Here is a 25955-nt window from a genome sequence, read left to right on the forward strand (position 1 = left end):
TTAAACATAACAGTTACCATGTGACTCAGCCATTTCATGCCTACATATAGACCCAAAACAAATTGAAAAACAAATACACAAAAACTCATATATGGATGTTCATAGCAACATTATTCATAATAGCCAAAAAATGCAAACAACCCAAATGTCCATCAATTGATGAATAAATGAATAAAATGTGGGCCGGGTGCAGTGGCTCATGCCTGTAATCCCAGCACTTTGGGAGGCCGAGGCAGGCGGATCACCTGAGGTCAGGAGTTTGAGACCAGCCTGACCAACATGGTGAAACCCCGTCTCTACTAAAAATACAAGAATTAGCCAGCCGTGGTGGTGTGCACCTATAATTCCAGCTACTCGGGAGGCTGAGGCAGGAAATCGCCTGGACCTGGGAGGCAGAGGTTGCAGTGAGCTGAGATCATGCCACTGCACTACAGCATGGGTGACAGAGTGAGACTCTGTCTAAAAAAAAAAAAAAAAAAGAATAAAATGTGGTATATTCATATAATAAAACATTATTCATCCATAAGGAATGAAGTACAGATACATGCTACAATACAGATGGCCCTTGAAAACATTATGCTCAGAGAAAGAAGCCAGATACAGCTAGGCTACATATTGTATGATTCTGTTTACAGTAGTACCTCCTTACCTGAATTCATTCAGGGGATGAATTCAATACCCCTAGTGGATGCCTGAAACCACAATAGTCTCTAATCCTATTATACTATGTTTTTTCCTATGCATGCATACCTATGAAGTTTAATTTATAAATGAGGCACCATAAGAGATTAGCAACAATAGCTAAGAATAAAATGGAACAATTAGTACACTATGCCAGCTTCTGTGAAGGGAGAGTTGCGTGAAAAACAACCACCATATGCCAGCAGCTCTGCTCTTCCACTTTGGGTCTTGATTAAGAGAAAGAAGTGTTGCTGGAACACAAGCACTGTGATACTGTGGCCATTGATCTGATAACTGAGAAGGCTGCTAAGTGACTAACAGGCAGGAAGTGCAGACAGCGTGGACCATGCTGGATAAAGGGAGCATTCACGTCCAGAGCGGGATGAAGTGGGATGGCGAGAGATTTCATCAGTCCACTTAGAATGATGTGCAATTGAAAACTCATATATTGCTTATTTCTGGAGTTTAATATTTTAGGACCATGGTTGACTGCAGGTAACTGAAACCACGGAAGGTGAAACCACAGATAAAGCAGGACTACTGTATTTAAAATGTCCAGAATAGGCAAGTTCATGAAGACAGAGACCAGTGGTTTCCAGGGTAGTTGGGAGAGCAGGAATGGGATGTGACTGCTTAAGAGATACAGAGTTTCTTTCTAGAGGGAGAACAACGTTCTGGAACTGGTGGTGATGACTGCACAACTTCTGAATGTACTGGAAGCCACTGCATTTGTACAATTTATTTATTTTTAGTTTTTTTTTTTTTTTTTTTTGAGACAAGGTCTCTGTCACCCAGGCTGGAGTGCAGTGGCATGATCATGGCTCACTGCAACCTTGACCTACAGGGCTCATGTGATCCTCCCACCTCAGCCTCCTAAGTAGCTAGGACTACAGGCACGCGCCACCATGCCCGGCTAATTTTTGTAATTTTTGTAGAGATGGGGTTTCACCATGTTGCCCAGGCTGGTCTCAAACTTCTGGGCTCAAGTGATCCTCCTACCTTGGCCTCCTAAAGTGCTAGGATTATAGGCGTAAGCCACCACCTCCAGCCTTGTACAATTTAAAATAGTTAAAATGATGAATTTTACATTGAATTTCACTTCATAGGAAATTTTTTTAAAAACAATAACAAACCACTTTAAGGGACACATAAATTCCCTGGGGGTCTCATTGTAATGCAGATTTGGGAGTCTGGGTGGGTCCTGAGACCCTGATCCCCTTGCTTCTCACCTACGGCCACATTTTGAGAAGCAAGGCCACTCAAAGGGCGCCCACCTGTGTGAGTCAACCCCTGCTCCATCTGCCTCTGTAAATAAGGAGGGCTAAAGCACAGATGGCGGGTGTGGGCGTGTCCCCAGGTCTGAGACTGAAGGGGGTTGCAGGCCTCCTCCAGGCATGGAAGTGGAGGGAGAGGGGGCTATAGTTAAACGGATTACTCTGTCAGCAGACACAGAGGAGACCAAAAGAATAGTTTTTATTTCACATGAAGCTGAGGAAGGACGGCGAGAGGACAGGGCTGGCTCTGTGGGTGCTGCCTGGCAGGTGCACCACCTCCAGCTGCTGGGCTCCAGCTCCGGGGCTCAGAAGCCATCTGAAAGAAAGCAGAGGCCTCCAGTGAGCAAGCTGGGGCGCTGCAGGGTACCCGCCTCCGGGGTGTCCAGCAGTTCTTTCCCTTCCCTCCCTAGTCCCCGGAACTCCTGTGCGCGGGACACAGGGATCAAGGAGACAGCAGAGTGCAACCCCATCCCTGCCTGATCAGTAGGGGTTACCCGTCTTCCGAGAGGGTTTTGGGGTGGAACAGGAGTGGTTCCTCAGGGGGAAATGAAAGGAGCTAAGGAGCTCCAGTCGTGAGAAGGCCAATGAAGGAGGCAGTTTCTCGGCGCCGGGGTTGTGCTGAGATGGCATCTAGGGCTGGCTCTTCCAGAACCTCATTTGACACTGGGCGGCAGCGACCGGGTGGCGGGGGCCGGGGGCGGGGAGCAGGGATGATGCCGTCCCTCTTCCAACCCCAGGGAGCGCTGGGGCCCTCCCTGCCTGCCAGGCTACACCTGTGCGGTGGAGTAGCCGTTCCTGTCTCGCCTGCCCAGCCCCAGATGACAGCAGCCCAGAGGCGGTCCTCTGCCACCTGCACTGCTCACCTTCTCCGAGGAGGTCGGGAGCGGGGCTGAAGGGTCCCGGGGGCAGGTTCCAGGCCAGCTCCTCCAGCAGGCCCAGCAGGCCTTTTACCTCTGTCCCCAGGTGATCCACGGTCTTCTCTACCATCTAGAGTGGGAAAGGGGGTAAAGTCGAGGACAGGAGTGGTTCCACGTTCTGCTTTATCAGCCAGGTCCTAAGAGCAGCTGGCGATCCAGTGCGGTGCAGTGAGAAAGGACTAGGCGCTGCGGGACCTGGGTTTCCTTCACTCAGGCTCCACCCCTACCTGCCTCAGTTTCCCCAGATGACAATATCCTAGGGGTCTCGCTCTCTAAGGTTCCTTCCTTTTTGGCACTCAGTCACAGGTTTGGATGAAGCGCCTGTGGAATACTCTCCCTTTTGGCCTTTGCAGGCTGGAGCTCACATTCCTTTTGTTGTTCTGCCCCCTGGTGGTGTCTCTGCCAAATGACAAGTTTAGGATTCTGAAATTTACTCAGGGTTCTTAATGATTTTTCCCTGTGTGTGCCATGGATACCACTGGCAGTGTGGTGAAGCCTACAGACCTCTTCTCAGAATAATGCCTTAAATGCGAAAAATAAAACATATAGAATTACCAAGGGCACCAATTGCATTAAAATATTCAAGTATTAGGCCGGGCGTGGTGGCTCATGCCTGTAATCCCAGCACTTTCGGAGGCCGAGGCAGGCAGATCACTGGAGGTCAGGAGTTCGAGATTAGCCTAGTCAACATGGTGAAACCCTGCCTCTACTAAAAATACAAAAAGAAGCCAGGTGTGGTAGTGCCCGTCTGTAGTCCCAGCTACTCGGGAGGCTGAGGCAAGAGAATCACTTGAACTGGGAGGTGGAGGTTACAGTGAGCTGAGACCACACCATTGCACTCCAGCCTGAGTGACAGAGTGAGACTCTACCACAAAAAAAAAAAAAAAAAAAAAGAAAAAAGAAAAAAAAATTCAGGTATTTAAAATTAAACTTTTTGGCCCAGCATGGTGGCTCACGCCTGTAATCCCAGCACTTTGGGAGGCTGAGGTGAGATCTCTTGAGGTCAGGAGTTTGAGACCAGCCTGGCCAACATGGTGAAACCCCATCTCTACCAAAAGTACAAAAAATTAGCTGGGCATGGTAAGTACAAAAAATTAGCTGGGCATGGTGGTGCATGCCTGTAGTCCCAGCTACTCGGGAGGTTGAGGCACAAGAATCACTGGAACCTGGGAGGCAGAGGATGCAGTGAGCCAAGACTGTACCATGCGCTCCAGGCTGGGTGACAGAGACTCTGTCAAAAAAAAAAAATTAATTTTTTGAGTAATATATGTATTGGCTGGGCAAAGTGACTCATGCCTGTAATCCCAGCACCTTGGGAGGCCGAGGTGGGTGAATGGCTTGAGCTCAGGAGTTCAAGACCAGCCTGGGCAGCATAGCAAAACCTTGCCTCTACAAAAAAATACAAAAATTAGTCAGGCATGGTGGCACATGTGCCTGTAGTCCCAGCTACTTGGAAGACTGAGGTGGGAGGATCGCTTGAGGCTGGGAAATGGAAGTTGCAGAGAACCGAGACTGCACTACGGCACTCCAGCCTGCTAGACAGAGAGAGACCCTGCCTCAAAAAAAAAGAAAAATGTATTTATTAACTCACTAAATCACATGATTTAACATCAGGCCTGACCACAACTGAAATTTTGACACAAGGGTAAAAATTATATGTTGAGATATTCACAACTAGAGGCAGATGAAATTATCTGGATTTCTATTGATGACAAAGTTATAGTACTGTTAATACCACAGCTTGCTGTCTGTATTTATGATGAATGGGACACTCAATTTCAGTTAAAGTCTTGTGACAATAAAGATGTAAACGTTTCCCCACACAAGTTAGGAATCGTGGCTATATAACAAAACAGTGACTGAATTTCCACCTTCCCATCCAGTAACGATGTTGAAATATCCGGCGGGGGGCGGGGCGGATAAGCAAGGCCTTAGGAGAGGCAGAGTCCATTGGGGGCTGGGCAGCCTGGCAACCCAGATGCGAGGATGATGTTGGACAAGGTGGTCACAGGGCAGGATTGGCCTGGATGTCCTCACATTCCAAAGCAAGCCTGCATCTGCCCATAAAAACACCATTCTAGAAGGTGGTCCTGAACCCGCATGCCCTTCCAAATCACCCTTTTACCTCCTCCATGACATCTAGACGGCGTTGCACAGCCATATGTCTGTCACACACTGTGCTCTGAGCTGAATCTCCTCGTGGAGGGCTGAAGGGTTCTGCAGCTGTGGAAAAACGAGTCTTTTCACTGTGGGACCCTTAGTGTTCCATAATGCCAGAGACTCCTGTAAACACTGGGCTCAAGTGGGGTCAGTCCTCAAGGCAAACGCAAGAGCAAGCAAAGGAAGGCCCAGGTGGGGGTCAGTGTACGAGTGTCAGCCATCTCAATCCCACCAGTCTCTACAGTCACAGCCACCTACAGACCCAGATGAACTTCCTCAAGGAGGTAAAGCCCAGGGAGGAAGGGAGTACGGGCTTCAGCCAGGGAGCTGCAATGATGGAGGGGTCTGAAAGAGCATGGCTCACTGTGTAAACCCTGCAGGCAGCCTGCAGTGGCTGGAGATACAGGGTGGGCGGGGGAGAGACTGGAGAGGGAAGTCCTGGAAATGAAGCCAAGGGGGTAGAGTTTTAACCCAGGGGCTTTAATAAACCAGTTCTGATGCTTGTTTTGTTTGTTTGCTTGTTTGTTTGTTCTGAGACAGAGTCTCGCTCTGTCGCCCAGGCTGAAGTGCAATGGTTCGATCTCGGCTCACTCCAACCTCCGCCTCCTGGGTTCAAGCGATTCTCCTGCCTCAGCCTCCCGAGTAGCTGGGGATTACAAGTCCTGCCACCACGCCCTGTTAATTTTTGTATTTTTAGTAGAGACAGGGTTTCACCATGTAGGTCAGGCTGATCTCAAACTCCTGACCTCAGGTGATCTGCCCGCCTCGGCCTTCCAAAGTGCTGGGATTACAGGTGTGAGCCACCATGCCAGGCCAAGGGGGGTTATTTTAACAGAAAAGTCACAGGGTCAAACATGAATTTTTAAAATAGAGGGAATAGATTGGAGGGAGATGCCTTTGAAGGCAGGAGGTTACTGCAGCAATCAGGATAAGAGGGGTGAGGGAGAAGTGATAAGCAGAAGCAGGAGCTGTAGGAATAGTGAGGAAGGAAATGAGAGGAGATATTTTAGTAGCAGCATTGAGGCTGGAAACCCATTAGTAACAGTTGGCATGTGATGAGCGCTTACCATGCACCATGTAGGGTGCTAACTTAACCTCTCCAACTACCTGTTGTTATGCCCAATCTACACATAGGAAAACTGATGCACAGAAGGGTGAAAGGATGTGTCCAAAGTCACTACTCATAAGCAGAGGATCTGCCATTCAACCCACTCAACTCCTGATTCACCGTTGTTCTTCTTGAGTTAGCTCTTCCAGGCACCATCAACCCTCATAGCAGAAGTCTGAGAGCCCTGATTCCAAGTTCGGGTTTCAGAGTTGGTAACCCTGAGATGCCTGTGGGGCATCAGGGTGGCTGGAACCTTGGAGAACGCTGACACTCAGGAAGGAGGGTGCTGCCCCAGAAGTCAAGAGAAGCCGGGAGCTTTATAGATTCTACAGAGGATGAAAAGGGTCAGCATGACCAAAAGCAGCGGGGAGGTGTAGCAAGTTAAGGACTGGAAAGAGAGCACAGAAAGGCCCTGCTAAATTTTACCCCAGCACTTTTAGGAGTGGTGGAAAAGCAGAGTTTGGATTACTGGGAGATGAGAAGGGAAGGTGAGGTTGGGGGTAGAAACTTGGAATCTGGAAAATTCCATGAAGCTTGGCTGTGAAGGAAGGGAGATTGGATCGCAAGGTCTAGAGAAGTATTTATGGTTTTTTTTTTTTTTTTTTTTTTAAGTATTGGAAAACACACCATGCTTACAGCCTGAGGGACAGGAGGAAGACAGGAGAACCCAAGGAATGCACTTCCTGAACTGATGGGAGGCCCTGGATCCAGAGCAGGGGGGACCACATCTGGAAGGAAGACAGAGGAAATGCAGCAAAAACAGGCAAAGGCAAACCATCTAACTAGGGGTCAAAAAGTGGAGTGAGCTCCCACCTGATGGCCTCTGTTTACTCTGTGCAATAAGATGGAGATCACGTAGGGAAGAGAGCTAGATGTTACAATGACAAGAATTCTTTGAGTAGGTTGCTAAACACAGACATTAAAATAGTGACCATGGTGTCTGGAAATGGCAGCTCGTGCCTGTAATCCTAGCACTTTGGGAGGCCGAGTGGGAGGATCGCTTGAGTCCAGGAGTTCGAGACCAGCCTGGTCAACATAGTGAGACCCCATCTCTAAAAAGAAAAAATTTTTTAAGTTAAAAAAAAAATGGTGGCCATGATGGGAACATTTACACCACTGAAATCAATGACCCACACCCCTTTTTTTTTTAAGAGCCAGTCTATCAGTGCACCACTAGGTAAGGGACTTGAATAAAGAGAGGGCTTCGAAAGAGGATGTGCAGAATGAGGGATGCAGTGTGGGAGGACCATGCAGAATGAGTTGGCATCAACAAGGAATCCTGGAAGCACGAGTCCTCCCCCAGCAACACTCCATAGTCTGGGCGTAGAGCAGCAAAGACAGATGGCTGGATGGAGCTGAAACCTAGGAGTCTGCAGGATGGATGTGGTGGAGGCAAGGGGCCAAGGAACTGAGATTTGGCCAGTCAGGGGTTTAGGACAGGAGCTCTGGAATCCAGCTGGAATAAGGAAGGAAATGAGGCCAAGAAGGGGGCCAATAAATTGGGAGAAACGGGGGCTGAAGAGACGGAGGTCTTAGGAATCACACGAGGAACAAGAGGTAAAGAATATTGCAATTTTAGCTTTTAGAGGTAGAGCAGCTTCAGATAGTGACAATATTAAGGCTGTGGCTGTGGATGTGAGCATCCAAAGCTCAATGGGGGGGAGACAGTTATGGAACTTGATCTCTCTACGTGCAAGGCTTGTAGCTGTAAGGCCTTGGTGTTGGAAGGGTTGGCCAAGGGGCCACCTGCAGTTGTCTAGAAGTGGGGCAGGTCTTGAGGTAAGACAGAGCTGGTGATGGATGTGTAACTCTGAGAGGCCGAGTGATTTGCCCAAGATCTCACCATCTGCAAATGCCTGGACCTCAGGCACCCTGACCTCCCGGCCTCATCTCAGCAAGGTGGAGCCCCTACCCTGTGAGTTTCTGATTCCAACTCTATCTAGCTCTCAGCTCTTCCACTCAGGGATAAGAACAAGACCAGGGACAAAATGTCCTTCCACTCTGAGCATCTTTTGTGGAGAACAATCTGTTTTTCAAATGATCCTTTCCATTATTTCCCTCCACTGAACTTAGAAAAGACTTTTCAAAAGATAATGGTGTTATTGTTGAATCTGGGGAGGGAGGAGGACATCATAATGGTGCTTTGGTTATTTTTTTAAGGAGAGTCCTTTAAAGACGTATACTGAAATATTTACAGATGAAAGGCTGTGCTGTCTTGGATTTACTTCCAAAGTAAATAATTCAGGCCTTGGTGGGGATGGGGGAGAGGCATGCGTGGATGTTTAGAGCCAACAGGATGGGCTGAGAGTTGCTAATTGTTGAAGCTGGTGATGAGCACATGGGGTCGCATTCAGCGATTCTGTCTACTGTTGTGTGCACGGTTTGAAATGTTCCATAACACGAGTCTGATGGGGTTGTCAGCAGAAAGCAGCAGCCATCGTGGGCTGCAGGCATCCATGTAAAATATTCAGAGACAGAGAGGCCCCTGGAGGCTATGCTCTATCCTGGCCCCACATCCTGAGAAGGCCCTTGAGAGGCAGGAGCAAGTCTAGAGGAGGTTATGGGAAGGGACTCCTTTTTTTTTTTTTTTTCAGACAGAGTCTCACTCTGTCACCCAGGCTGAAATGCAGTGGCACGGTCATGGCTCACTACAACCTCTTCTTCCCGGGTTCAAGCAATTCTCCCACCTCAGCCTCCAGAGTGGCTGGGACTACAGGCACACACTACCATGCCTGGCTACGTTTTGTAATTTTTGTAGGGATGGGGTTTCACTGTGTTGCCCAGGCTAAGCTCAAACCCCTGGGCTTAAGTGATCCGCCTGCCTCGGCCTCCCAAAGTGCTGGGATTATAGGTGTGAACCACCGCACCCAGTCTGGGACTCCAAATTTTAACTCAATTGTCTCAGCTAAAACTGGGCTGCTCAGCTTGGAGAGGAAAAGCTCTGAGGGGGCCGGAAGAGCTGTTCCCCACAGACAGAGTGGCTGTCCTGGGGGAAGGCCTGTCGTCATAAGTCTGTGGATACCCATACCTCCTGCTGGCTCTGTCCAGAGGCCTTTGGCCAAGGCTTTCCCCTGAGGCTCACCTGCCCTCTCCCAGACCCTAGCCACTCTCCCCTCACACACTTCCTCCAGGCTTAGGCCAGAGGAATGCGGTGTGACCCTGCCAGCCAAGTGGGAGTCTGGCGGCTTTAGAAGTCAGGAACAACCAGAGCCTGCTTCTCTCCACTGGCCTAAAACACCCTGTTCTCTACGTGTCTGTGATGAGGTCTAACTTGGCTCCAAAACCCCTCCAGGGAAAAGGCTGGGCTGAGGTCACTCCCAACATGGCTCAGCACTAATCCTTCACATCTGGACAAAACTGTGCTCTGTGCACCCCGGAGCAACTGTCCATGAGCTCATCGGGGCCTCCACGGAGTGCATCTGAGAGAGCAAGATTGGAGCAGGGCCTGACATTGTACTGCCTGCTCCCTCCGCACCAGTGTCCTCACCATAGCGCTGACTTGAACGCATCGTGGTAGAAAACATGCTGGAGACCCCTGTTCTCAGCCTGGTTCAGCCACTAATGATTGTGGGATTGTGAGAAAGTTTCTTCTCCTCCCTGAGCCTCTGCCGCCTCCTCCATAAAATGGGGTAGGGTAGGCCCGAGGCCCTCACTCCCCTGTGTAGTGCATCCTTAATTCTTCTCTGTGTTTTGGAGGCTGCAGAGAGGCCTCAAGAGGCCTACAAGAGCTGGGCTCAGTGGTTCACACCTGTAATCCCAGAGCTTTAGGAGGCTGAGGCAGGAGGATCGCTTGAAGCCAGAAGTTTGAGGCCACCCTGGGCAACACAGTGAGATTCTGTTTCTACAAAATAAATAAATAAATAAAAATAAAAATAAAAAAATTAGCCTAGATTGGTGGCATATACTTGTAGTCTCAGTTATTTGGAAAACTGAGGTGGGAGAATTGTTTGAGCCCAGGAGTTTGAGACTACAGTCAGCTACGATTGCACAACTGCACTGCAGCCTGGGTGACAGTGAAAGACACTGTCTTGTAAAAAAAAATAAAAATAAAAATAAAATAGTAGACACGCATATGCACCCACAGGGCTGTCAGTGGCTCAGACAAGGGGAGTGGAAAAGGCTGAAGGATTATGATGATTAACCCTGAGCAGCCAAGGCTGTGGCTCCGCAGGGCTCCCTTCCTTCCTTTCCTCCTGCTCTCCCAGGCCCTGCCAGTTGGGAAATGGACCTCCTTGGATGCTGCGTTGTTTTCTCTGGCCCGGCTCCTGCTTGGGGCCTGATGTGCACCCTGGATGGTGGCCACGGGCGGGGCATCCTGTGCTGGTGAGAACAGGCTGCTGTGGGGCCTGGAGGCCCCAGGGGAGGGCTGGGCTGGGCTGGCTGCCCCAGTTAAAGAGACGTGGCCGCTGGGTCCCATCGTCTGAGGCGGAAGTACCGCTCCTTCTACTTACAGGCCTTACAGGGAGACCTTTTTTATCTGGACCCAAACAGTAAGAAAGTGCCACAGCGCAGATGATTTCTGCATGTTGGGTGATGAGAAATGTTTTCTCAGTGGCATCTCTGAAAGGTGCTGCTGTATCTTCTGAATTGTCAAAGTCACACTCTGCTTTGAAAAGCAACCCTGGCCACTTGGTGGTTAATTATATTTGACCACATTCAATATAATAGAATAATAAATTTACCACATCCAATATTTGTATTAAAATGTATGATTCATTCGAAATCATCCATGGGTTTTGATTATTTTTGAAAGCTGCAGAACACTATTCTTCAAGTGATTCTATAAAAAACTCCAAAATACAGGCCGGGCGTGGTGGCTCATGGTCTAAAAAGCTATCAGGGATAAAGGTTTCTCTGAGTGCTGTTAAAAGAAACCAAGACTGCGGCCCAGCGCGGTGGCTCATGCCTGTAATCCCAGCACTTTGGGAGGCTGAGGAAGGCTGATCACTTGATGTCAGGAGTTCGAGACCAGCCTGGCCAACATGGTGAAACCCACCCCCGCCGTCCCCGTCTCTACTAAAAAATGCAAAAATTAGCCTGGCGTGGTGGTGCGCATCCGTAATCCCAGCTACTCAGGAGGCTGAGGCACGGGAATTGCTTGAACCTGGGAGGCAGAGGTTGTGATGAGCCAAGATCACACCAGTGCACTCCACCCGGGATGACAAAACAAGACTCTGTCTCAAAAAAAAAAAAAAAAAAAAAAGAAAGAAAGAAAAGAAAAGAAAAGAAAGAAAGAAACCAAGGTTGGAAGTCGGACATGCTAGAGATAGCTCTCCATTTATAGAAAATATAAGGGGTGGAGGTATTTAAATGACATCAAAGGGATGCAATTAGCAAAATCTAAAAGCGGAAAACTTTACAGGACAAACTTAGTTTCTTCAACAACAACAAAAATTTAAGTAAAAAAAGGGGGAGAGAAAACTTACATATTTAAAGAGATCTAATAGACATATTGACCAAATGCAGTGTATGTAACCTTATTTGGATTAAACAAATGAATTGCAAAAAGATATGACACAATCAATCAAGGACATTTGAACAGTGATTGAATATTTAATGATATTCAGTCACGGCTTTTGGAGTGTGATCATGGCATTGCAGTTGTGTTTATTAAAAGAGTGTTTATAGATGTAAATACATGATGCCAGGCCAGGCGCTGTGGCTCACATCTGTAATCCCAACACTTTGGGAGGCCGAGGCGGGGGGATCATCTGAGTTTGGGAGTTCGAGACCAGTCTGGCCAACATGGTGAAATCCTGTGTGTACTAAAAATACCAAAAGTAGTCAGGTATGATGGTGCTTGCCTGTAGTCCCAGCTACTTGGGAGGCTGAGGCAGGATAATCAGTTGAACCCAGGAGGCGGAGGTTGCAGTGAGCTGAGATTGCACCACTGCATTCTAGCATGGGTGACAGAATGAGACACTGTCTCAAAAAAAAAAAAAAAAAAAAAAAGAAGGAAGAAAAGAAAAGAAAATACACAATGCCTGGATTTCCTTTAAAATAATCCAGGGAGGGGAGAGAGGGTGGAAACTATAGATGAGATAAAACTGCCCATGAACTGATACTTGTTGAAGTAGGGGTGATAAGTACCTTATATGATTCTTTCATATACTATTATTTTGTGTTTTGTATCCAAAAGTTTTCATAATCAAAAGTTAAGATATGTCATCTAAAATCTGAAAGATTATGCACAAAAATGTATGAAATCAGTGTGAAATTACACTAATACATGAATACTTTCTTTCTTTTCTTCTTCTTCTTTTTTTTTTTTTTTTTGAGACAGAATCTTGGTCTGTCACCCAAGCTGGATTGCCGTGGCTTCATCTCGGCTCACTGCAACCTCCACCTCCCAGGTTCAAGTGATTCTCCTGCCTCAGCCTCCTGAGTAGTTGGGACTACAGGTATGTGTCACCACGCCCGGCTAATTATTGTATTTTTAACAGAGATAGGGTTTCACCGTGTTAGCCAGGCTGGTCTTGATCTCCTGACCTCGTGATCCCCCCGCCTGAGAGGGAGGTGGGGGGAAGAAAGTGAACAGTGAAAGGCAAGGAACCCAGCTAATGAAGTACCCAGACAGCCTCTCCCTTCGGCACAGCTCTCTACCTCCACCCGGTCCCCGATCTCCACCCAGAACAGCTCAGTTCCCCAGAGAAGCTCCCTGGAAACTGGGAGGTGACTTCTTCATCGACCGCAGAACCACCTGAGGCCACCTGGCAGGTGAATAGGTGGCCTTTCTCCTGGGCCCCCCGCCTGATTCTTTAAGGCTGTGCTGGGCTAGCCTGGGTCAGTCACCCTTTGGAGTCTGGCTTGTTATGCAATGTCCTGTAAAGCCAGGCCTGAGCCTCCACTGGCCCTCTGAGACGGAGCTGGCCTCCTGGGCTGCCCCACCCAGCAGCTGTGACCTCCCACTCCAGATCCTGGCTCCTTCTCTCTTGCCAGCTCTACTCCGGGCATCAAGCTTCTCTCTCTCTCCTTTTTGGTCTCTCTCAAATCTTTCTCTTTTCTTCAATATCCTCTCTCCCTCCACCCCTTGCCATTTCAATCACTCTTTCCTTCTTCTTCTGTCTCTCAAACTCCTTTTTCTTTCTATCCTAGTTCATGTTTGTTCAGGGAAAGCCTCTTTCTGTCTCGGCCTCTCCTTTTCCTTTTCACTGTTTATTCTTTCCTCTCTCCTTTATCCCTCCGTTGCTCTACTTCTCTGCCTTTTTCTGAGTCTGTTTCCTCTCAATCTTTCTCTCCATCCCTCCCTCCCTGCATCTGCTTCTCTCTCCATCTCGCTGCTGTGTCCAGCTCTCTCTCTGTGTCGCTCTCTTGCTCATTCCTTCCTCGCCATCTGCGGGTCTCCCCGGCTCCAGGTCCCCTGTCGCGCCCCGTGCCCCACTCACCGGCCAAAGAGCCCGCGGCGCGGAGCAGGGCCAGCCCGGCCAGCGCGCAGAGCAGGGGCCGCATGGTGCCGGCCCGGCAGAGCGCAGCGCCGCGTCTGCCCGCAGCCGCCCTTCCCGGATCGCGCCCGGCCGGCCCGGGAGGAAATGCTCTCAGTTCGAGCCAAAATTCCTGGGCGGCTCCGGGCTTTCTGGCTCGAGAGAACCCGCCCCCTCCAGAGGCCCCTCTGCATCCCACGGGCAGCGCGGAGCCCAGAGACCCCAGGAGCTGAGGCACCGACGTGCCACCTGGGCGCCTCCCGAGGAAGGGGCCGCCCCCTCCCCGAGTCCCCGCGCCTCCTGAGGGCCCGGGGGGTGAGGGGGATTGGGTGAGGTCTTGGACTCAAGGCGACCGAGCCTGGGGTCAGGGGTTTGTTGTGAGCCCGTTTCACAGGCGGGCAGACTAAGACTCGGAGAGAAGTGTCTTCCTCAGCATCACTCTCAGCCACGGCACAGGATCTGAACCCCTGTCTCCTGGGAGTGTGGAAGCTTTTCTCTGTCCACCTACGAGCAACAAATTAATTCTAATTACATGGGACAGTGTCTGCCCCTAAGAAGGAGACCCAGAAACTCACTGCTCTGGTAAGGGAGTGATAGCAATGTGAAAAGGTACTTTTCAAAAAAAAAAAAAAAATCGTGACTCTTGTAAAGACATGAAATTAGCATATACTTAAGATTTTATTTAATTCATTATTAATGAGGGGACAAGTAAGATGGTACAAGCAGTCCAAAGTTTAGAACACAGTACTGGAAACTTCCCCTGTGGGACATGACCATCCAACAAGTGCAACAACAAATTGAGTTTTAGTGAAAGCACAAAAGCAAAAAAGCTGCAGCTCTAACTTCTCTGCTGCAGAGCCCTGAGCGCCTTGCCTGGCTGTCAGTGGAACGCTTTCATCACCAAGCCTGGGAGAATGCCTTTGTCCATCCAGGGTCCCCATTGAGGTAGCCTGGAGCCCTTGCAGATCAAGGCTGCCTCTCTGCCTTCTGTGTTCGTGGCTGTGGCTATGCAATTGTCCAAAACAGTCACCACGCTAACCAGTGATCCAGTTCTCACTCCCTCCTCCAGAGCAAGATAATAGCCTCAGACAGAGAAATTTTGGTTCTGAACCCGAGAATGTGAGACAGACTCAGATCTAAATCTTTTAAAAGCCTTCGAGGAGATTATGATGCCCACATGAGCTGGCTCAGAAGAAGAATTTATTTCAGGAATGCCAAGAATTTCTCACGCTTGGTGGTAGGACATTCCTTGATAGTTTAGCCAGGTGGGAAGTTGTCAAAGAACTGCCAAACCCATAAGGATTCTTGTAGCTCAGAGCCAGTGGACTACCTTATATTTTGAATGTAAGATTAAGAAAACACATACACACACACACACACACAAAACATATACATTATTGTTGTAGTAGAGCATAAAGTAACTGAGTATACAGAGTAAAACATGAAAGTCTTTTCTGTTTTGATTTAATTTAATGTAACTTAATTTAGGAGAGCTAAATAATTAAACATGAGGCCAAAGTATGTAAGAAAGTGGCAGTCTTTTATTGCAAATATGCACACACTCTGGGGCGAGGTTCTCTGGTCCTCAGGTGTGGGGGGCCAGGGAAGTCGCACCGGAGGCTCTGGGGTGATGTTCTCTGGTCCACAAATGCCGGGGCGAAGAAGTCACCCTGGCTCCTGCCGGTGGCAGACTTTTATGCATTGGTACTGGAAGGGGGAGGGCAGTGGGCGGGGATAAGGGTGTGATAGGGGCGTCTCTGTAGGCGTGGCCGGGTAAGTTTCCATCTCTTCAGATTGACATCACCTGGCACATGTTCGGTTGATCTGCATCTTCCCAGGGCGGGCTGCATTTTCCCGCTCGAGGGAAACTTGGTGAGGAAGAACCCGGAAGCAACATGGATTATGCCTTCTTGTTCACCTTCCTCCATCTTGTCCTTTCTCCTTCACTCAAACATTTTCTTTTTCTTTTTTTTTTTTTTTGAGACGGAGTCTCGCTGTGTCGCCCAGGCTGGAGTGCAGTGGCCGGATCTCAGCTCACTGCAAGCTCCGCCTCCCGGGTTTATGCCATTCTCCTGCCTCAGCCTCCCGAGTAGCTGGGACTACAGGCGCCCGCCAACTCGCCTGGCTAGTTTTTTGTATTTTTTAGTAGAGACGGGGTTTCACTGTGTTAGCCAGGATGGTCTTGATCTCCTGACGTTGTGATCCGTCCGTCTCGGCCTCCCAAAGTGCTGGGATTACAGGCTTGAGCCACTGCGCCGGCCGAAAGTCTTTTCTTTTAAGAATTCCCTCTGTCCAACCATTCAGGTCCAGTTCCTTTGACTTGGTAGGCTCTGCCTGTTCCCAGTCTATGCATTCCCCATCTATCTAATGTATAATCAGTCACAAACGTATATACATGAGATCAAGTCATAGATATTTTGAAGATTTGCTTTCATTCATGTTTATCTCAGTCATAACATTAAATCTTGGCTGGGGGCAGTGGCTCACGCCTGTAATCCCAGCACTTTGGTAGACCGAGGTGGGCGGACCACCTGAGGTCAGGAATTTGAGATGAGCCTGGCCAACATGGTGAAACTCCGTCTCTGCTAAAAATACAAAAAAATTAGCAGGGCATGGTTGGGGGCCTGTAGTCCCAGCTACTCAGGAGGCTGAGGCAGGAGAATCAGAATCCAGAAGGTGGAAGTGGCAGTGAGCCAAGATTGCACCAGTGCATTCCAGCCTGGGTAACAGAGCAAGACTCCGTCTTAAAAAAATAATAATAATAATAATATTGGAGATCAATCTATATGAGTACAGATAAATCCACTTCATTCCTTTTAAGAGTTACAAAATAACCCATGAATGGATACAAGTAGCATTATTTATCCAAACAGTCCCCTATTGACGGACATGTAGATTGCTTCCTTTTTCTCTCCAATATAAAATAAGCTTTAATAAACATACTTTTGCATATATCTTTAAGTACAAAGTACATATTCATGTATTTCTGAAAGGCTGGAAGAGAAATCATTGCATCAAAGGACTTTTTACATTTTGCCAGGTAGGCCAAAAACTGTTCCCCAAATTGTCACAAAGCCCACAGGAGGGACAGGGGTCTTCCAGCGCTGTTCCAAGGTGCACCTGAGCATATGTTAGTCTAGGTAGGAATTGGGCTGCAGGGGGCGCCATTTACATAAAATACTGGCGATACCTGAAGTGTAAACCTAGCGATCACCTACATTCTCCAACACTGGATATTTATTATTTAAAATTTTGACAGCTTGATGACGGAAAATGTTACCTTGTTATTATTTTTATTTACATGCTATTTATTATGAGTGAGGTTAAGCTTTATTTGCCTCTTTGATCACTTTTTTCTATTTTCCTCCCTTTCCTTGATATGCTCAGATTATTAATGCAGTGCCTGTTACATATGTTGGCAATGTTGGCAGTGTCTTCTTCCAGCCTTCCATTATCTTTAAGTGTCTTGGTGGTGTCTTTCAGCATTCAGAAGTTTTGAATATTAGATAGCCAAATCTCTCAATGTTTTCTTTTATGGCTTATAGAGTTTACAACTTACTTATGATTCCTCGAATCAAGGCTGTGAAGATATTTCTCTATGTTTCCTTCAAATCGTTTTAAGGTTTTCTCAAGGTCTAATGTCTAATCCATCTAGAATTTTTATGTGGTTGCAAGGAAGGAATCAAACTTAAATTTCTCCCTAAATGAGTATCCAAATGTCCTAATGCTCTTTATCGCCTAGTCCATCCTTTTACCACTACTTTGAACATAAAGTAGTTTGCTAGCTACTCACTTCCAAGGGGAGTTCTGGGAAAATCTCTCTGCATCATGTCTGTCACAAGGTCAAGGAAACAAAAATGCAAAATAGACATAATTTCAATAAATCCTGAAACCATATTTGATTAAATTAAACAGGCCTCCCTAACTTAAAAACAGTAATAACAACAAACTTAGGATAAAAATAAAGGAAATAATGGGACATTTCCTTAACAAGATAACTCTTTTTAATTTTTATATTTATAGCTTTTCAAATTAAAAAAAATAAAAATAGAGATGAGGGGTCTTGCTGTGTTGCCCAGGCTGGTCTCAAACACCTGGGCTCAAGTGATCCTCGCCTCAGCTTCCCAAAGTGCTGGGATTACAAGAATGAGCCACCATGCCCGGCCAACGACTTTTATCTTAAATAGTTCATATGTACATACCAGAGAAAGGAGAAATGTATTCTTTATTAAATCAGGAATGAGGTAAAGATGCCATTATTGGCCAGCCATGGTGGCTCATGCCTATAATCCCAGCACTTTGGGAGGCCAAGGTTGGAGGATCACTTGAGCCCAGGAGTTCGAAACCAGCCTTGGCAACACAGCATGACTCCACCTCTACTAAAAATTAAAAAAAAAACCACACATTAGCCGGGCGTTGTGGCACGTACCTATTACTGGGGAGGCTGAAGCAGGAAGATCGCTTAAGCCTAGTAGTTTAAGGCTGCAGTGAGCTATGATCACACCACTGCACCCCAGCCTGGGTGACAGAGTGAGACACTGTTCTAAAAAATAATAATTTAAAAATTTAAAATTAAATTTAAAAATTAAAAAAATAAAAAAAGATGCCATTATCAACAAGTGTTTGGCTGGGCATGGTGGCTCACGCCTGTAATCCCAGCACTTTGGGAGACAGAGGCAGGTGGATCACTTGAGGTCAGGAGTTCAAGACCAGCCTGGTCAACATGGAACCCTGTCTCCACTAAAAATACAAAAATTAGCCCGGCGTGGTAGCACATGCCTATAATCCCAGCTACTAGGGAGGCCCAGGCAGAATTGCTTGAACCCGGGAGGCAGAGGTTTCAGTGAGCTGAGATCGTGCCATTGCACTCCAGCCTGGGAGACAGAGTGAGACTTTGTCTCAAAAAAAAAAAAAAAAAAAATTTAAGATAAGTGTTTGGAAATCAATTTATTTCCGTATACCAACAGAAACCAGCCCAAACATGTAAAAGAAAACTCCTGGGCAAAATGATACTATGGAGCCAGTGGACCCAGTTAACAAACCTCCCCCTTCTAATATTCTCGAAAGTGACCAGTGAAATTAAAGATAGGGGAGACTGGCATCAGTGACAGGAACTAGAGAAATATGCCAACGATATGCCAGGCCTCAAAGCAAGGTGGGTAGCCAGCTGGATCTAATCATACCTCTTATTATTTATTATTATTCTATTATTTGCTAAACTTCTCTGAATCTGGTATTGTGCTAAGGCTGTATATGCATTATCCTATTTAATCCTTGCATCAGTAAACCTATCAAGTAGATATCCTTATCCCCATTAAAAAGAATAAGATCTATTAAATATATCTGATTCAAGGGTAGAGGGTGGCTGATCCCAGTTTGGAAGCTAGGTAGATCTGATTCCAAAATTTATGGTCCTCAGCATGATCAGGCCTCTTGACTCTCAAGTCCCAGGAAAGGCACTAAATAGAGAATCTGAAGAAGAGTGGAGGTAAGAGAGGGACAAATGGGATACGGGGGGTGTAGAGTGGCAAGCCCCGTGCAGTTAGGGGAGAACGCTCATAACCACCTGCATGAATAAAGTGCCCTAATGTGCAGACGTTTCTTTTTCACTTAATTCTTCCATGACCCTGGCAGGTAGCCTCACAAACCACGCAGATTGTGACGGTACCTGCCAGGGCCATGGGAGCATACAGAATGTGAGGCTTGGAGAAGTTAGGAGGTGGCCCAGGGCACACAGAGACTAGTTAGGGATTTGGGGATTTGCCTCCCAGGCGCCTGTGCTGCCTCCACAGGCAATGCTAAAGGATGTGCTCAGGTCCTCCCAGCCTGACTGGGCCGGGGCACAAGTGGTGGGAAATCTGGCAGGGGCTTTCTCTCCCAACCCATACCCAAAGGGAATGGGCCAAAGGAAACAGGAAATAGGGGCTGGTCATCTCTCTGGGGAGAAAGATGGGGTGAGAGCACAGCCCAATTAAAAGAGCCTCAGTGGCTGGGAGGGCCTGAGCTGTACAAAGCCTCCTTGTCTTCTCCCTTGGGCACAAGAGAGGATTTCCAGAGGTACCAGGAAGACCCATGCCAGGAGAGCTCTCAGTGGGCGCAGGGCAAGGCTAGCCCACTCTCTGCACAGATGGAGAGGGGCTACTATACCAAGGCACAGAAGTTATAGCCAGAGAAAGTGAGCCAGTGAAGTGTGGATGTCTCTCTTGGGGGAAGGAAAAGGAGGGGGCGACTCGACGGGTTGAGATTTAAGTTTTTTGGGGGTTGGATACAGTGGCTCACTCCTGTAATCCTAGCACTTTAGGAGGCTGAGGCGGGAAGATGACTTGAGTTCAGGAGTTCAAGACCAGCCTGGACAACACAACCATACTCTGTCTCTACAAAAAAATTTAAAAATTAGCCGGGTGTGGTGGCACACACCTGTAGTCCCAGCTATTCTGGAGGCTGATACGGAAGGATGGCAGGAGCTTGGGAAGTCGAGGCTGTAGTAAACTATGATTACACTACTGCATGTCAGCCTGGGCGGCAGAGTGAGATCCATCTCAAAAAAAAGAAAAAAATAAGAAGATTTTTGTTTCTTTTTTTTTTTTTTTTTTTTTTGAGACGGAGTCTCACTGTGTCTCCCAGGCTGGAGTGCAGTGGCGTGATCTCGGCTCACTGCAAGCTCCGCCTCCCGGGTTCATGCCATTCTCCCGCCTCAGCCTCCCAAGTAGCTGAGACTACAGGCGCCCGCCACCACGCCCGGCTAGTTTTTTGTATTTTTAGTAGAGACGGGGTTTCACCATGTTAGCCAGGATAGTCTCGATCTCCTGACCTCGTGATCCACCCGCCTCAGCCTCCCAAAGTGCTGGGATTACAGGCTTGAGCCACCGCGCCCGGCCTGTTTCTTTTTCTTTCTTTTTTTTTTTGGTTCCCAAGTTTTATTCAAGAATTCATACAAAATATTCCAGATAAATGAAATTTAATCCTTGTCTTCCTCCTCTTTCTCGTCCTGGTTAATTTGGAAGTAACGTGATTCATAACTCTCTTTGCTGTTAGCAGCTATGCAAACCAATCATGTAGATGATTATTCTTCAAATATTTTTATGCAAACCAATCACGTAGATTATTCTTCTTCAAATATTTTTTGGTGTGATATTTCAAATACCTTTGGAAAAAGGCACCTCAGATGTCACGGTGATCTTTCTCTTGCTCCTTTTGAAGGTCACCACCCCTCTGCCAAGTTTCCCAGCTTTTCAGTTCACTTTGATCCTCTCTTGCAGAAACTGCTCCAAATTGGCAGCGTCCATGATTCCATCTTCTACGGGGTGGGTGCAATCAAGAATGAACTTCAGAACCTGCTTCTTTTTTTTTGCCCCCCTTTACCGCAAGCTTTTTCACAGGTGCCATGGCAGCAGTGGAGGCAGAAAGAGACCTGTTTCTTTTTAAATTGTTATTAATTTTACAAAATTTCAGTAGCTTTGGGGGTACAAGTTATATTTGGTTACATGAATGAATTGTATAATGGTGAATTCTGAGATTTTAGTGCATGCACCACCCAAGTAGTGTTCATCATACCCAATATGTAGTATTTCATCCAACACTCCCCACGCATCCTCTCCCTTCTGAGTTTCCAGAGTCCATTATATCCCTCTGTATGTCTCTGTGTCCTCACAGCTTAACTCTCACTTATAAGTGAGAACATGTGGTGTTTGGTTTTCCATTCCTGAGTTACTTCACTTAAAATAATGGTCTCGGCCGGGCGCGGTGGCTCAAGCCTGTAATCCCAGCACTTTGGGAGGCCGAGACGGGCGGATCACGAGGTCAGGAGATCGAGACCATCCTGGCTGACACGGTGAAACCCAGTCTCTACTAAAAAATACAAAAAAAAAAAAAACTAGCCGGGCGAAGTGGCGGGCGCCTGTAGTCCCAGCTACTCGGGAGGCTGAGGCAGGAGAATGGCGTGAACCCGGGAGGCGGAGCTTGCAGTGAGCTGAGATCCGGCCACTGCACTCCAGCCTGGGCGACAGAGCGAGACTCTGTCTCAAAAAAAAAAAAAAAAAAAAAAAAAAAAAAATAATAATAATAATAATAATGGTCTCCAACTCCATCCAAGTTGCTTCAAAAGACATTATTTCGTTCCTTTTTATGGCTGAGTAGTAGTCCATGGTGTATATATACCACATTTTCTTTAGCCACTCATTGGTCAGTGGGCACTTAAGGTGGTTCTGTACCTTGGGAATTATGAATTGTGCTGCAGTAAGCCTACCCCCTTTAATCTGCCCCTTTTCTTACATGTGGCCCTGAATCCTCCCAGGTAGGAGATGTGGGAAGATGGGAAGATCTGCTTGGTACAGGGAGAAGCCAAGTATAGAGTGAGGGTGGAGGTTTAATATTAACAGTTATGGCTGGGCATGGTGGCTCATGCCTATAATCCCAGCACTTCCGGAGGCCAAGGTGGTCGGATCACCTGAAATCAGGAGTTTGAAACCAGCCTGGCCAACATGGCGAAACCCTGTCTGTACTAAAAAAAAAAGAAAGAAAGAAAAAAAAATATAAAAGTTAGCCAGGTGTGGTGGCACATGCCTGTAATCCCAGCTACTCGGGAGGCTGAGGCATGAGAATTGCTTAAACCCGGGAAGCGGAGGTTGCAGTGAGCTGAGATTGCACCACGGCACTCCAGCCTGCGTGACAGAGCAAGACTGTCTCAAAAAAAAAAAAAAAAAAAAAAAAAAGATATTGGCCGGGCACGGTGGTTCATCTTGTAATCCCCGCACTTTAGGAGGCCAAGGAAGGGGGATCACTCCAGGTCAGGAGTTCAAGACCAGCCTGGTCAACATGGTGAAACCCCGTCTCTATCAAAAATACTCTAAAAAAATTAGCTGGATGTGGTGCTGTGCACCTGTAATCCCAGCTACAGGAAGACTGAGGCAGGAGAATCGCTTGAACATGGGAGCAGAGGTTGCAGTGAGCCGAGATCATGCCACTGCACTCCAGTCTGGGTGCAGAGCCAGACTCTATCTCAAAAATAATAAGAAGAATATTAACAGTTATAATATCAATAGTTATAATCCTGATAGCCAACATTCATGATTTTGACTTCATGTCCAACCTGGTGTGAAGTACTACATGGTCTGGTTTTTTTAATTTGTAAAAATTTTGTTATAGATTTATTTTCTTCTGATTGAAATATTTTTAATTTTTATGAGTACATAGTAGATATATATTTATGGAGCACATGAGATATTCTGATGCAGGCATACAATGTGTAATAATTACCTCAGGGTAAATGGGGTATCTATCACCTCAACATTTATTATTTCTTTGTGTTGCAAACATTTCTAATTGTACTCTTTTAGTTACTTTTAAATGTACAGAGAAAAGGTACAGTAAAAATAAAAAGGAAAAACACAAAAATGTACAATAAATTATTGTTGACTATAATCACCCTGTTTTGCCATCAAATAGTAGATCTTATTCATTTTAACTATATATATATTCAATGGTTTTTGGAACAGGTGGTTTTTGGTTACATTGATAAGTTTTTTTTTTTTTTTGACACAAGTTCTCACTCTGTCACCCAGACTGGAGTGCAGTGGCACCATCTCGGCTCACCGCAACCTCTGCCTCCCAGGCTCAAGAGATTCTTCTGCCTCAGCCTTCAGAGTAGGTGGGATTACAGGCACACACTACTACCACCCAGCTAATTTTTGTATTTTTAGTAGAGACAGAGTTTCACCATGTTGGCCAGGCTGGTCTTGAACTCCTGACCTCAAATGATCCACCCACCTTGGCCTCCCAAAGTGCTGGGATTACAGGCGTGAGCCACTGCGCCTGGCCAACATAGATAAGTTATTTAGTGGCAATTTCTGAGATTTTGGTGCACCCATCACCTGAGCAGTATACACGGTATTCAGCGTGTAGTCTTCCATCCCTCACACCCTCCTACACTCTCTTCCCCCAGTCCCCAAGTCTATTGTATCATTCTTATGCATTGCGTCTTCATAGCTTAGCTCCCACTTACAAGTGAGAACATATGCTCTTTGGTTTTTCATTCCTGGGTTACTTCACTTAGAATAATGGTCTCTACCTCCATCCAGGCTGCTGCAAATGCCATTATTTTATTCATTTTTATGGCTGAGTAGTATTCCATGGCTACATAGTCTATTTTTCAGTTAATCTTGGCTGCTACCCTATGTGATGAGTTCTGTGATTATCCCTTAGCAATAATAGTTTTCCAACCAGGGTCTTTTGAAGTGATAAATCCACATTTAGAAGAGAAGAAAAGTGGCCTAAATCGAGGGTCCAGCAAAAGAACTCAGCCACCCATAGTGCCTGGTATCCACTTACTTGGTTTTGAGATGTTTTTGCAGTGGATTCACATTGCTAAGTGTCAATTCAGCTCATTGTGAAATCCATGACTATTTCCTGAGAATCCTATGATTCCTGAATTCCCTGCGGGCTTGGTGGGTAGGAGTGGTTTGACATTTCCCTCAAGCTCTTTGAGAATTTTCTCTGCAATGCTCTCTAGGGAGATGATCTTATTTTGGCTCCTTGAGGTGAGAGTTGAAGTAAAATATAAACCGTCTGAAGACATTGCTTGGCTGACTGTTCAGAGCATTTCTGAATTAGTATCTCTTAGTAAGGGAGGCAGAGGAACTGAGTTCAAATCCTGACTTTGTCCTTATTGGTAGTGTAGCTTCAGGCAGTTCACCTCCTCGCTCTGAGCCTCACCAACAAAGAGGGAGTAATAATAACATCTATTGTCACAGCAGAATGTAAATTCTCTTGCTCACCTGCCTCTAACCTGCTTTCCTGGGCCTGTCCCTATGCTTTCTTTGCTGTATGTACTTGTAGGTTATAAGTCTCCTGAGGGCAGAAGGGGTTGTGAGTAATGCCAGCTAGGCCTGCAGTGGCCCTGGAGGAGGATCAAGGTTTCCAGGAGAGATGATTGGTGACCAAGGAGGAGCTGGCAGCTAACTGTGCTTTCTGAAAGAGGTGTAAAGTAAAGGCCTCACAAAGGGGTCTTTGAACACGAGTAGGAGTTTTCTAAGCAGTGCATCCTGCCTGCCATGGAGATTAACAAAGGTAGGTGGGTGACAGGAGAGTGGGCAGTAAATCTGGGGGAAGTTTTGGTCAGATTATGGAGAGCCTCAAATGCCATCTCAGAAGAGTAACCCTTCATGCTGTAGCCAGAGGTGCCAGCAGGGTTTTTGGCTGAAGAATGACACGATCCCTTCCAATTCCCTCTTTCTTTTTCTTTTTAAGTCTTTTTCCTTGGAAATAATTTTGAGCTTACAAAAAGAGTACAGCAAATTCTTGTACAACCTTCACCAGCCTCCCCAAATATTAACATCTTACATAGCTACAGAATTATCAAAGTCAGGAAATGAACATTAATGCAATACTGTCTGTGAATCTACAAGCATTATTCAGTGTTGCCAGTGGCCCCACTGACGTCGTTCTTCTGGTCCAGAATGCAATCCAGGACTGCACGTGGCATTCCGCTGCCGTGTCTCAGTAGGATCCTTCCATCCAGAACAACTCCTCAGTCTTTCTCCTTCTCTCATAATTTTGACAGTTTTGAAGCGTCTAGGCTATTTTGTCTTTCGTAACCTTGACACTCTTGAAGAGTACTGGCCAATTATTTTGTAGAATGTCCTCCAACTTGAGTTTGTCTAATGCTTTCTCAAAATGAGAATGAGGTTATATGTTTTTGGTGAGAACACTACAGAAGTGAGGTTATACCCTTCCCCATGCATTATATCAGGAGGCACATGTAATATTGTGGCATCCCGTTACTGGAAATGTTAACTTTGAGAGATGATGTGGCAAAGATTTCTCCATTGCAAAATCCTATTTTTCCTTTTTTTTTGAGATGGAGTCTCACTCTGTCACCTAGTGCAGTGGCGAAATCTCGGCTCACTGCAAGCTCCGCCTCCTGGGTTCATGCCATTCTCCTGCCTCAGCCTCCCGAGTAGCTGGTACTACAGGCACCCGCCACCACACCTGGCTAATTTTTTGTACTTTTAGTAGAGATGGGGTTTCACTGTGTTAGCCAGGATGGTCTTGATCTCCTGACCTCATGATCCACGCGCCTCAGCCTCCCAAAGTGCTGGGATTACAGGCATGAGCCACCGCGTCCGGCCCTATTTTTCCTTTTGAACTTAATGAGTATCTTATGAGGAGGTATCTTGGAGACTATGCAAATATCTTGTTTACTATCATACTTTCACCCACCAATTTTGGCATTCATTGGTGATTCTTGTCTGCAATATTCGTTACCACTGTGTTTTCCAACAGGTGATTTTTCTACTTTCATAATTCCTTCTCCATTTATTAATTGTAATTCAGTGGTAAGGAAGAGCTGTCCCTTGTCTCCCGATTACTTATGCAATTATTTCAGTATAGACTCGTG

The 25955-nt window shown here is 46.7% G+C and overlaps 1 protein-coding gene across 3 annotated transcripts; it reads right to left on the bottom strand.

Annotated features, from left to right (window-relative positions):
* Window positions 1–2137: 2137 nt before the first annotated feature.
* PLAC9 (placenta associated 9) lies at window positions 2138–13622 on the bottom strand. 3 transcript variants are annotated; one of them, XM_005565298.4, is made up of 4 exons: window positions 13526–13622; window positions 4998–5095; window positions 2819–2942; window positions 2138–2271 (listed from the first exon to the last, which is right to left on the bottom strand). In XM_005565298.4, the coding sequence occupies exons 1-4, from the start codon at window positions 13587–13589 to the stop codon at window positions 2261–2263; spliced, it is 297 nt and encodes a 98-aa protein (XP_005565355.1). In that variant the 5' UTR covers window positions 13590–13622; the 3' UTR covers window positions 2138–2260. The 3 variants fall into 3 exon arrangements, with proteins under 3 accessions (XP_005565355.1, XP_065376890.1, XP_045255926.1); XM_065520818.1 differs by lacking the exon at window positions 4998–5095; XM_045399991.2 differs by lacking the exon at window positions 2819–2942.
* Window positions 13623–25955: the final 12333 nt, after the last annotated feature.

Source organism: Macaca fascicularis, chromosome 9, assembly GCF_037993035.2.
Source record: "Macaca fascicularis isolate 582-1 chromosome 9, T2T-MFA8v1.1".
In the NCBI taxonomy this organism is placed as follows: Eukaryota; Metazoa; Chordata; class Mammalia; order Primates; family Cercopithecidae; genus Macaca; species Macaca fascicularis.

Excerpts from the sequence above, each read along its gene's own strand:
- PLAC9 (XM_065520818.1), bottom strand. The coding sequence starts at position 13,589 with ATGCGGCCCCTGCTCTGCGCGCTGGCCGGGCTGGCCCTGCTCCGCGCC. Across the intron at positions 2,943-13,525 it reads CGCCGCGGGCTCTTTGGCCG|ATGGTAGAGAAGACCGTGGA; the intron begins GTGAGTGGGGCA and ends TTCCCACTCTAG. Across the intron at positions 2,272-2,818 it reads TCCCGACCTCCTCGGAGAAG|ATGGCTTCTGAGCCCCGGAG; the intron begins GTGAGCAGTGCA and ends GCTTTCTTTCAG.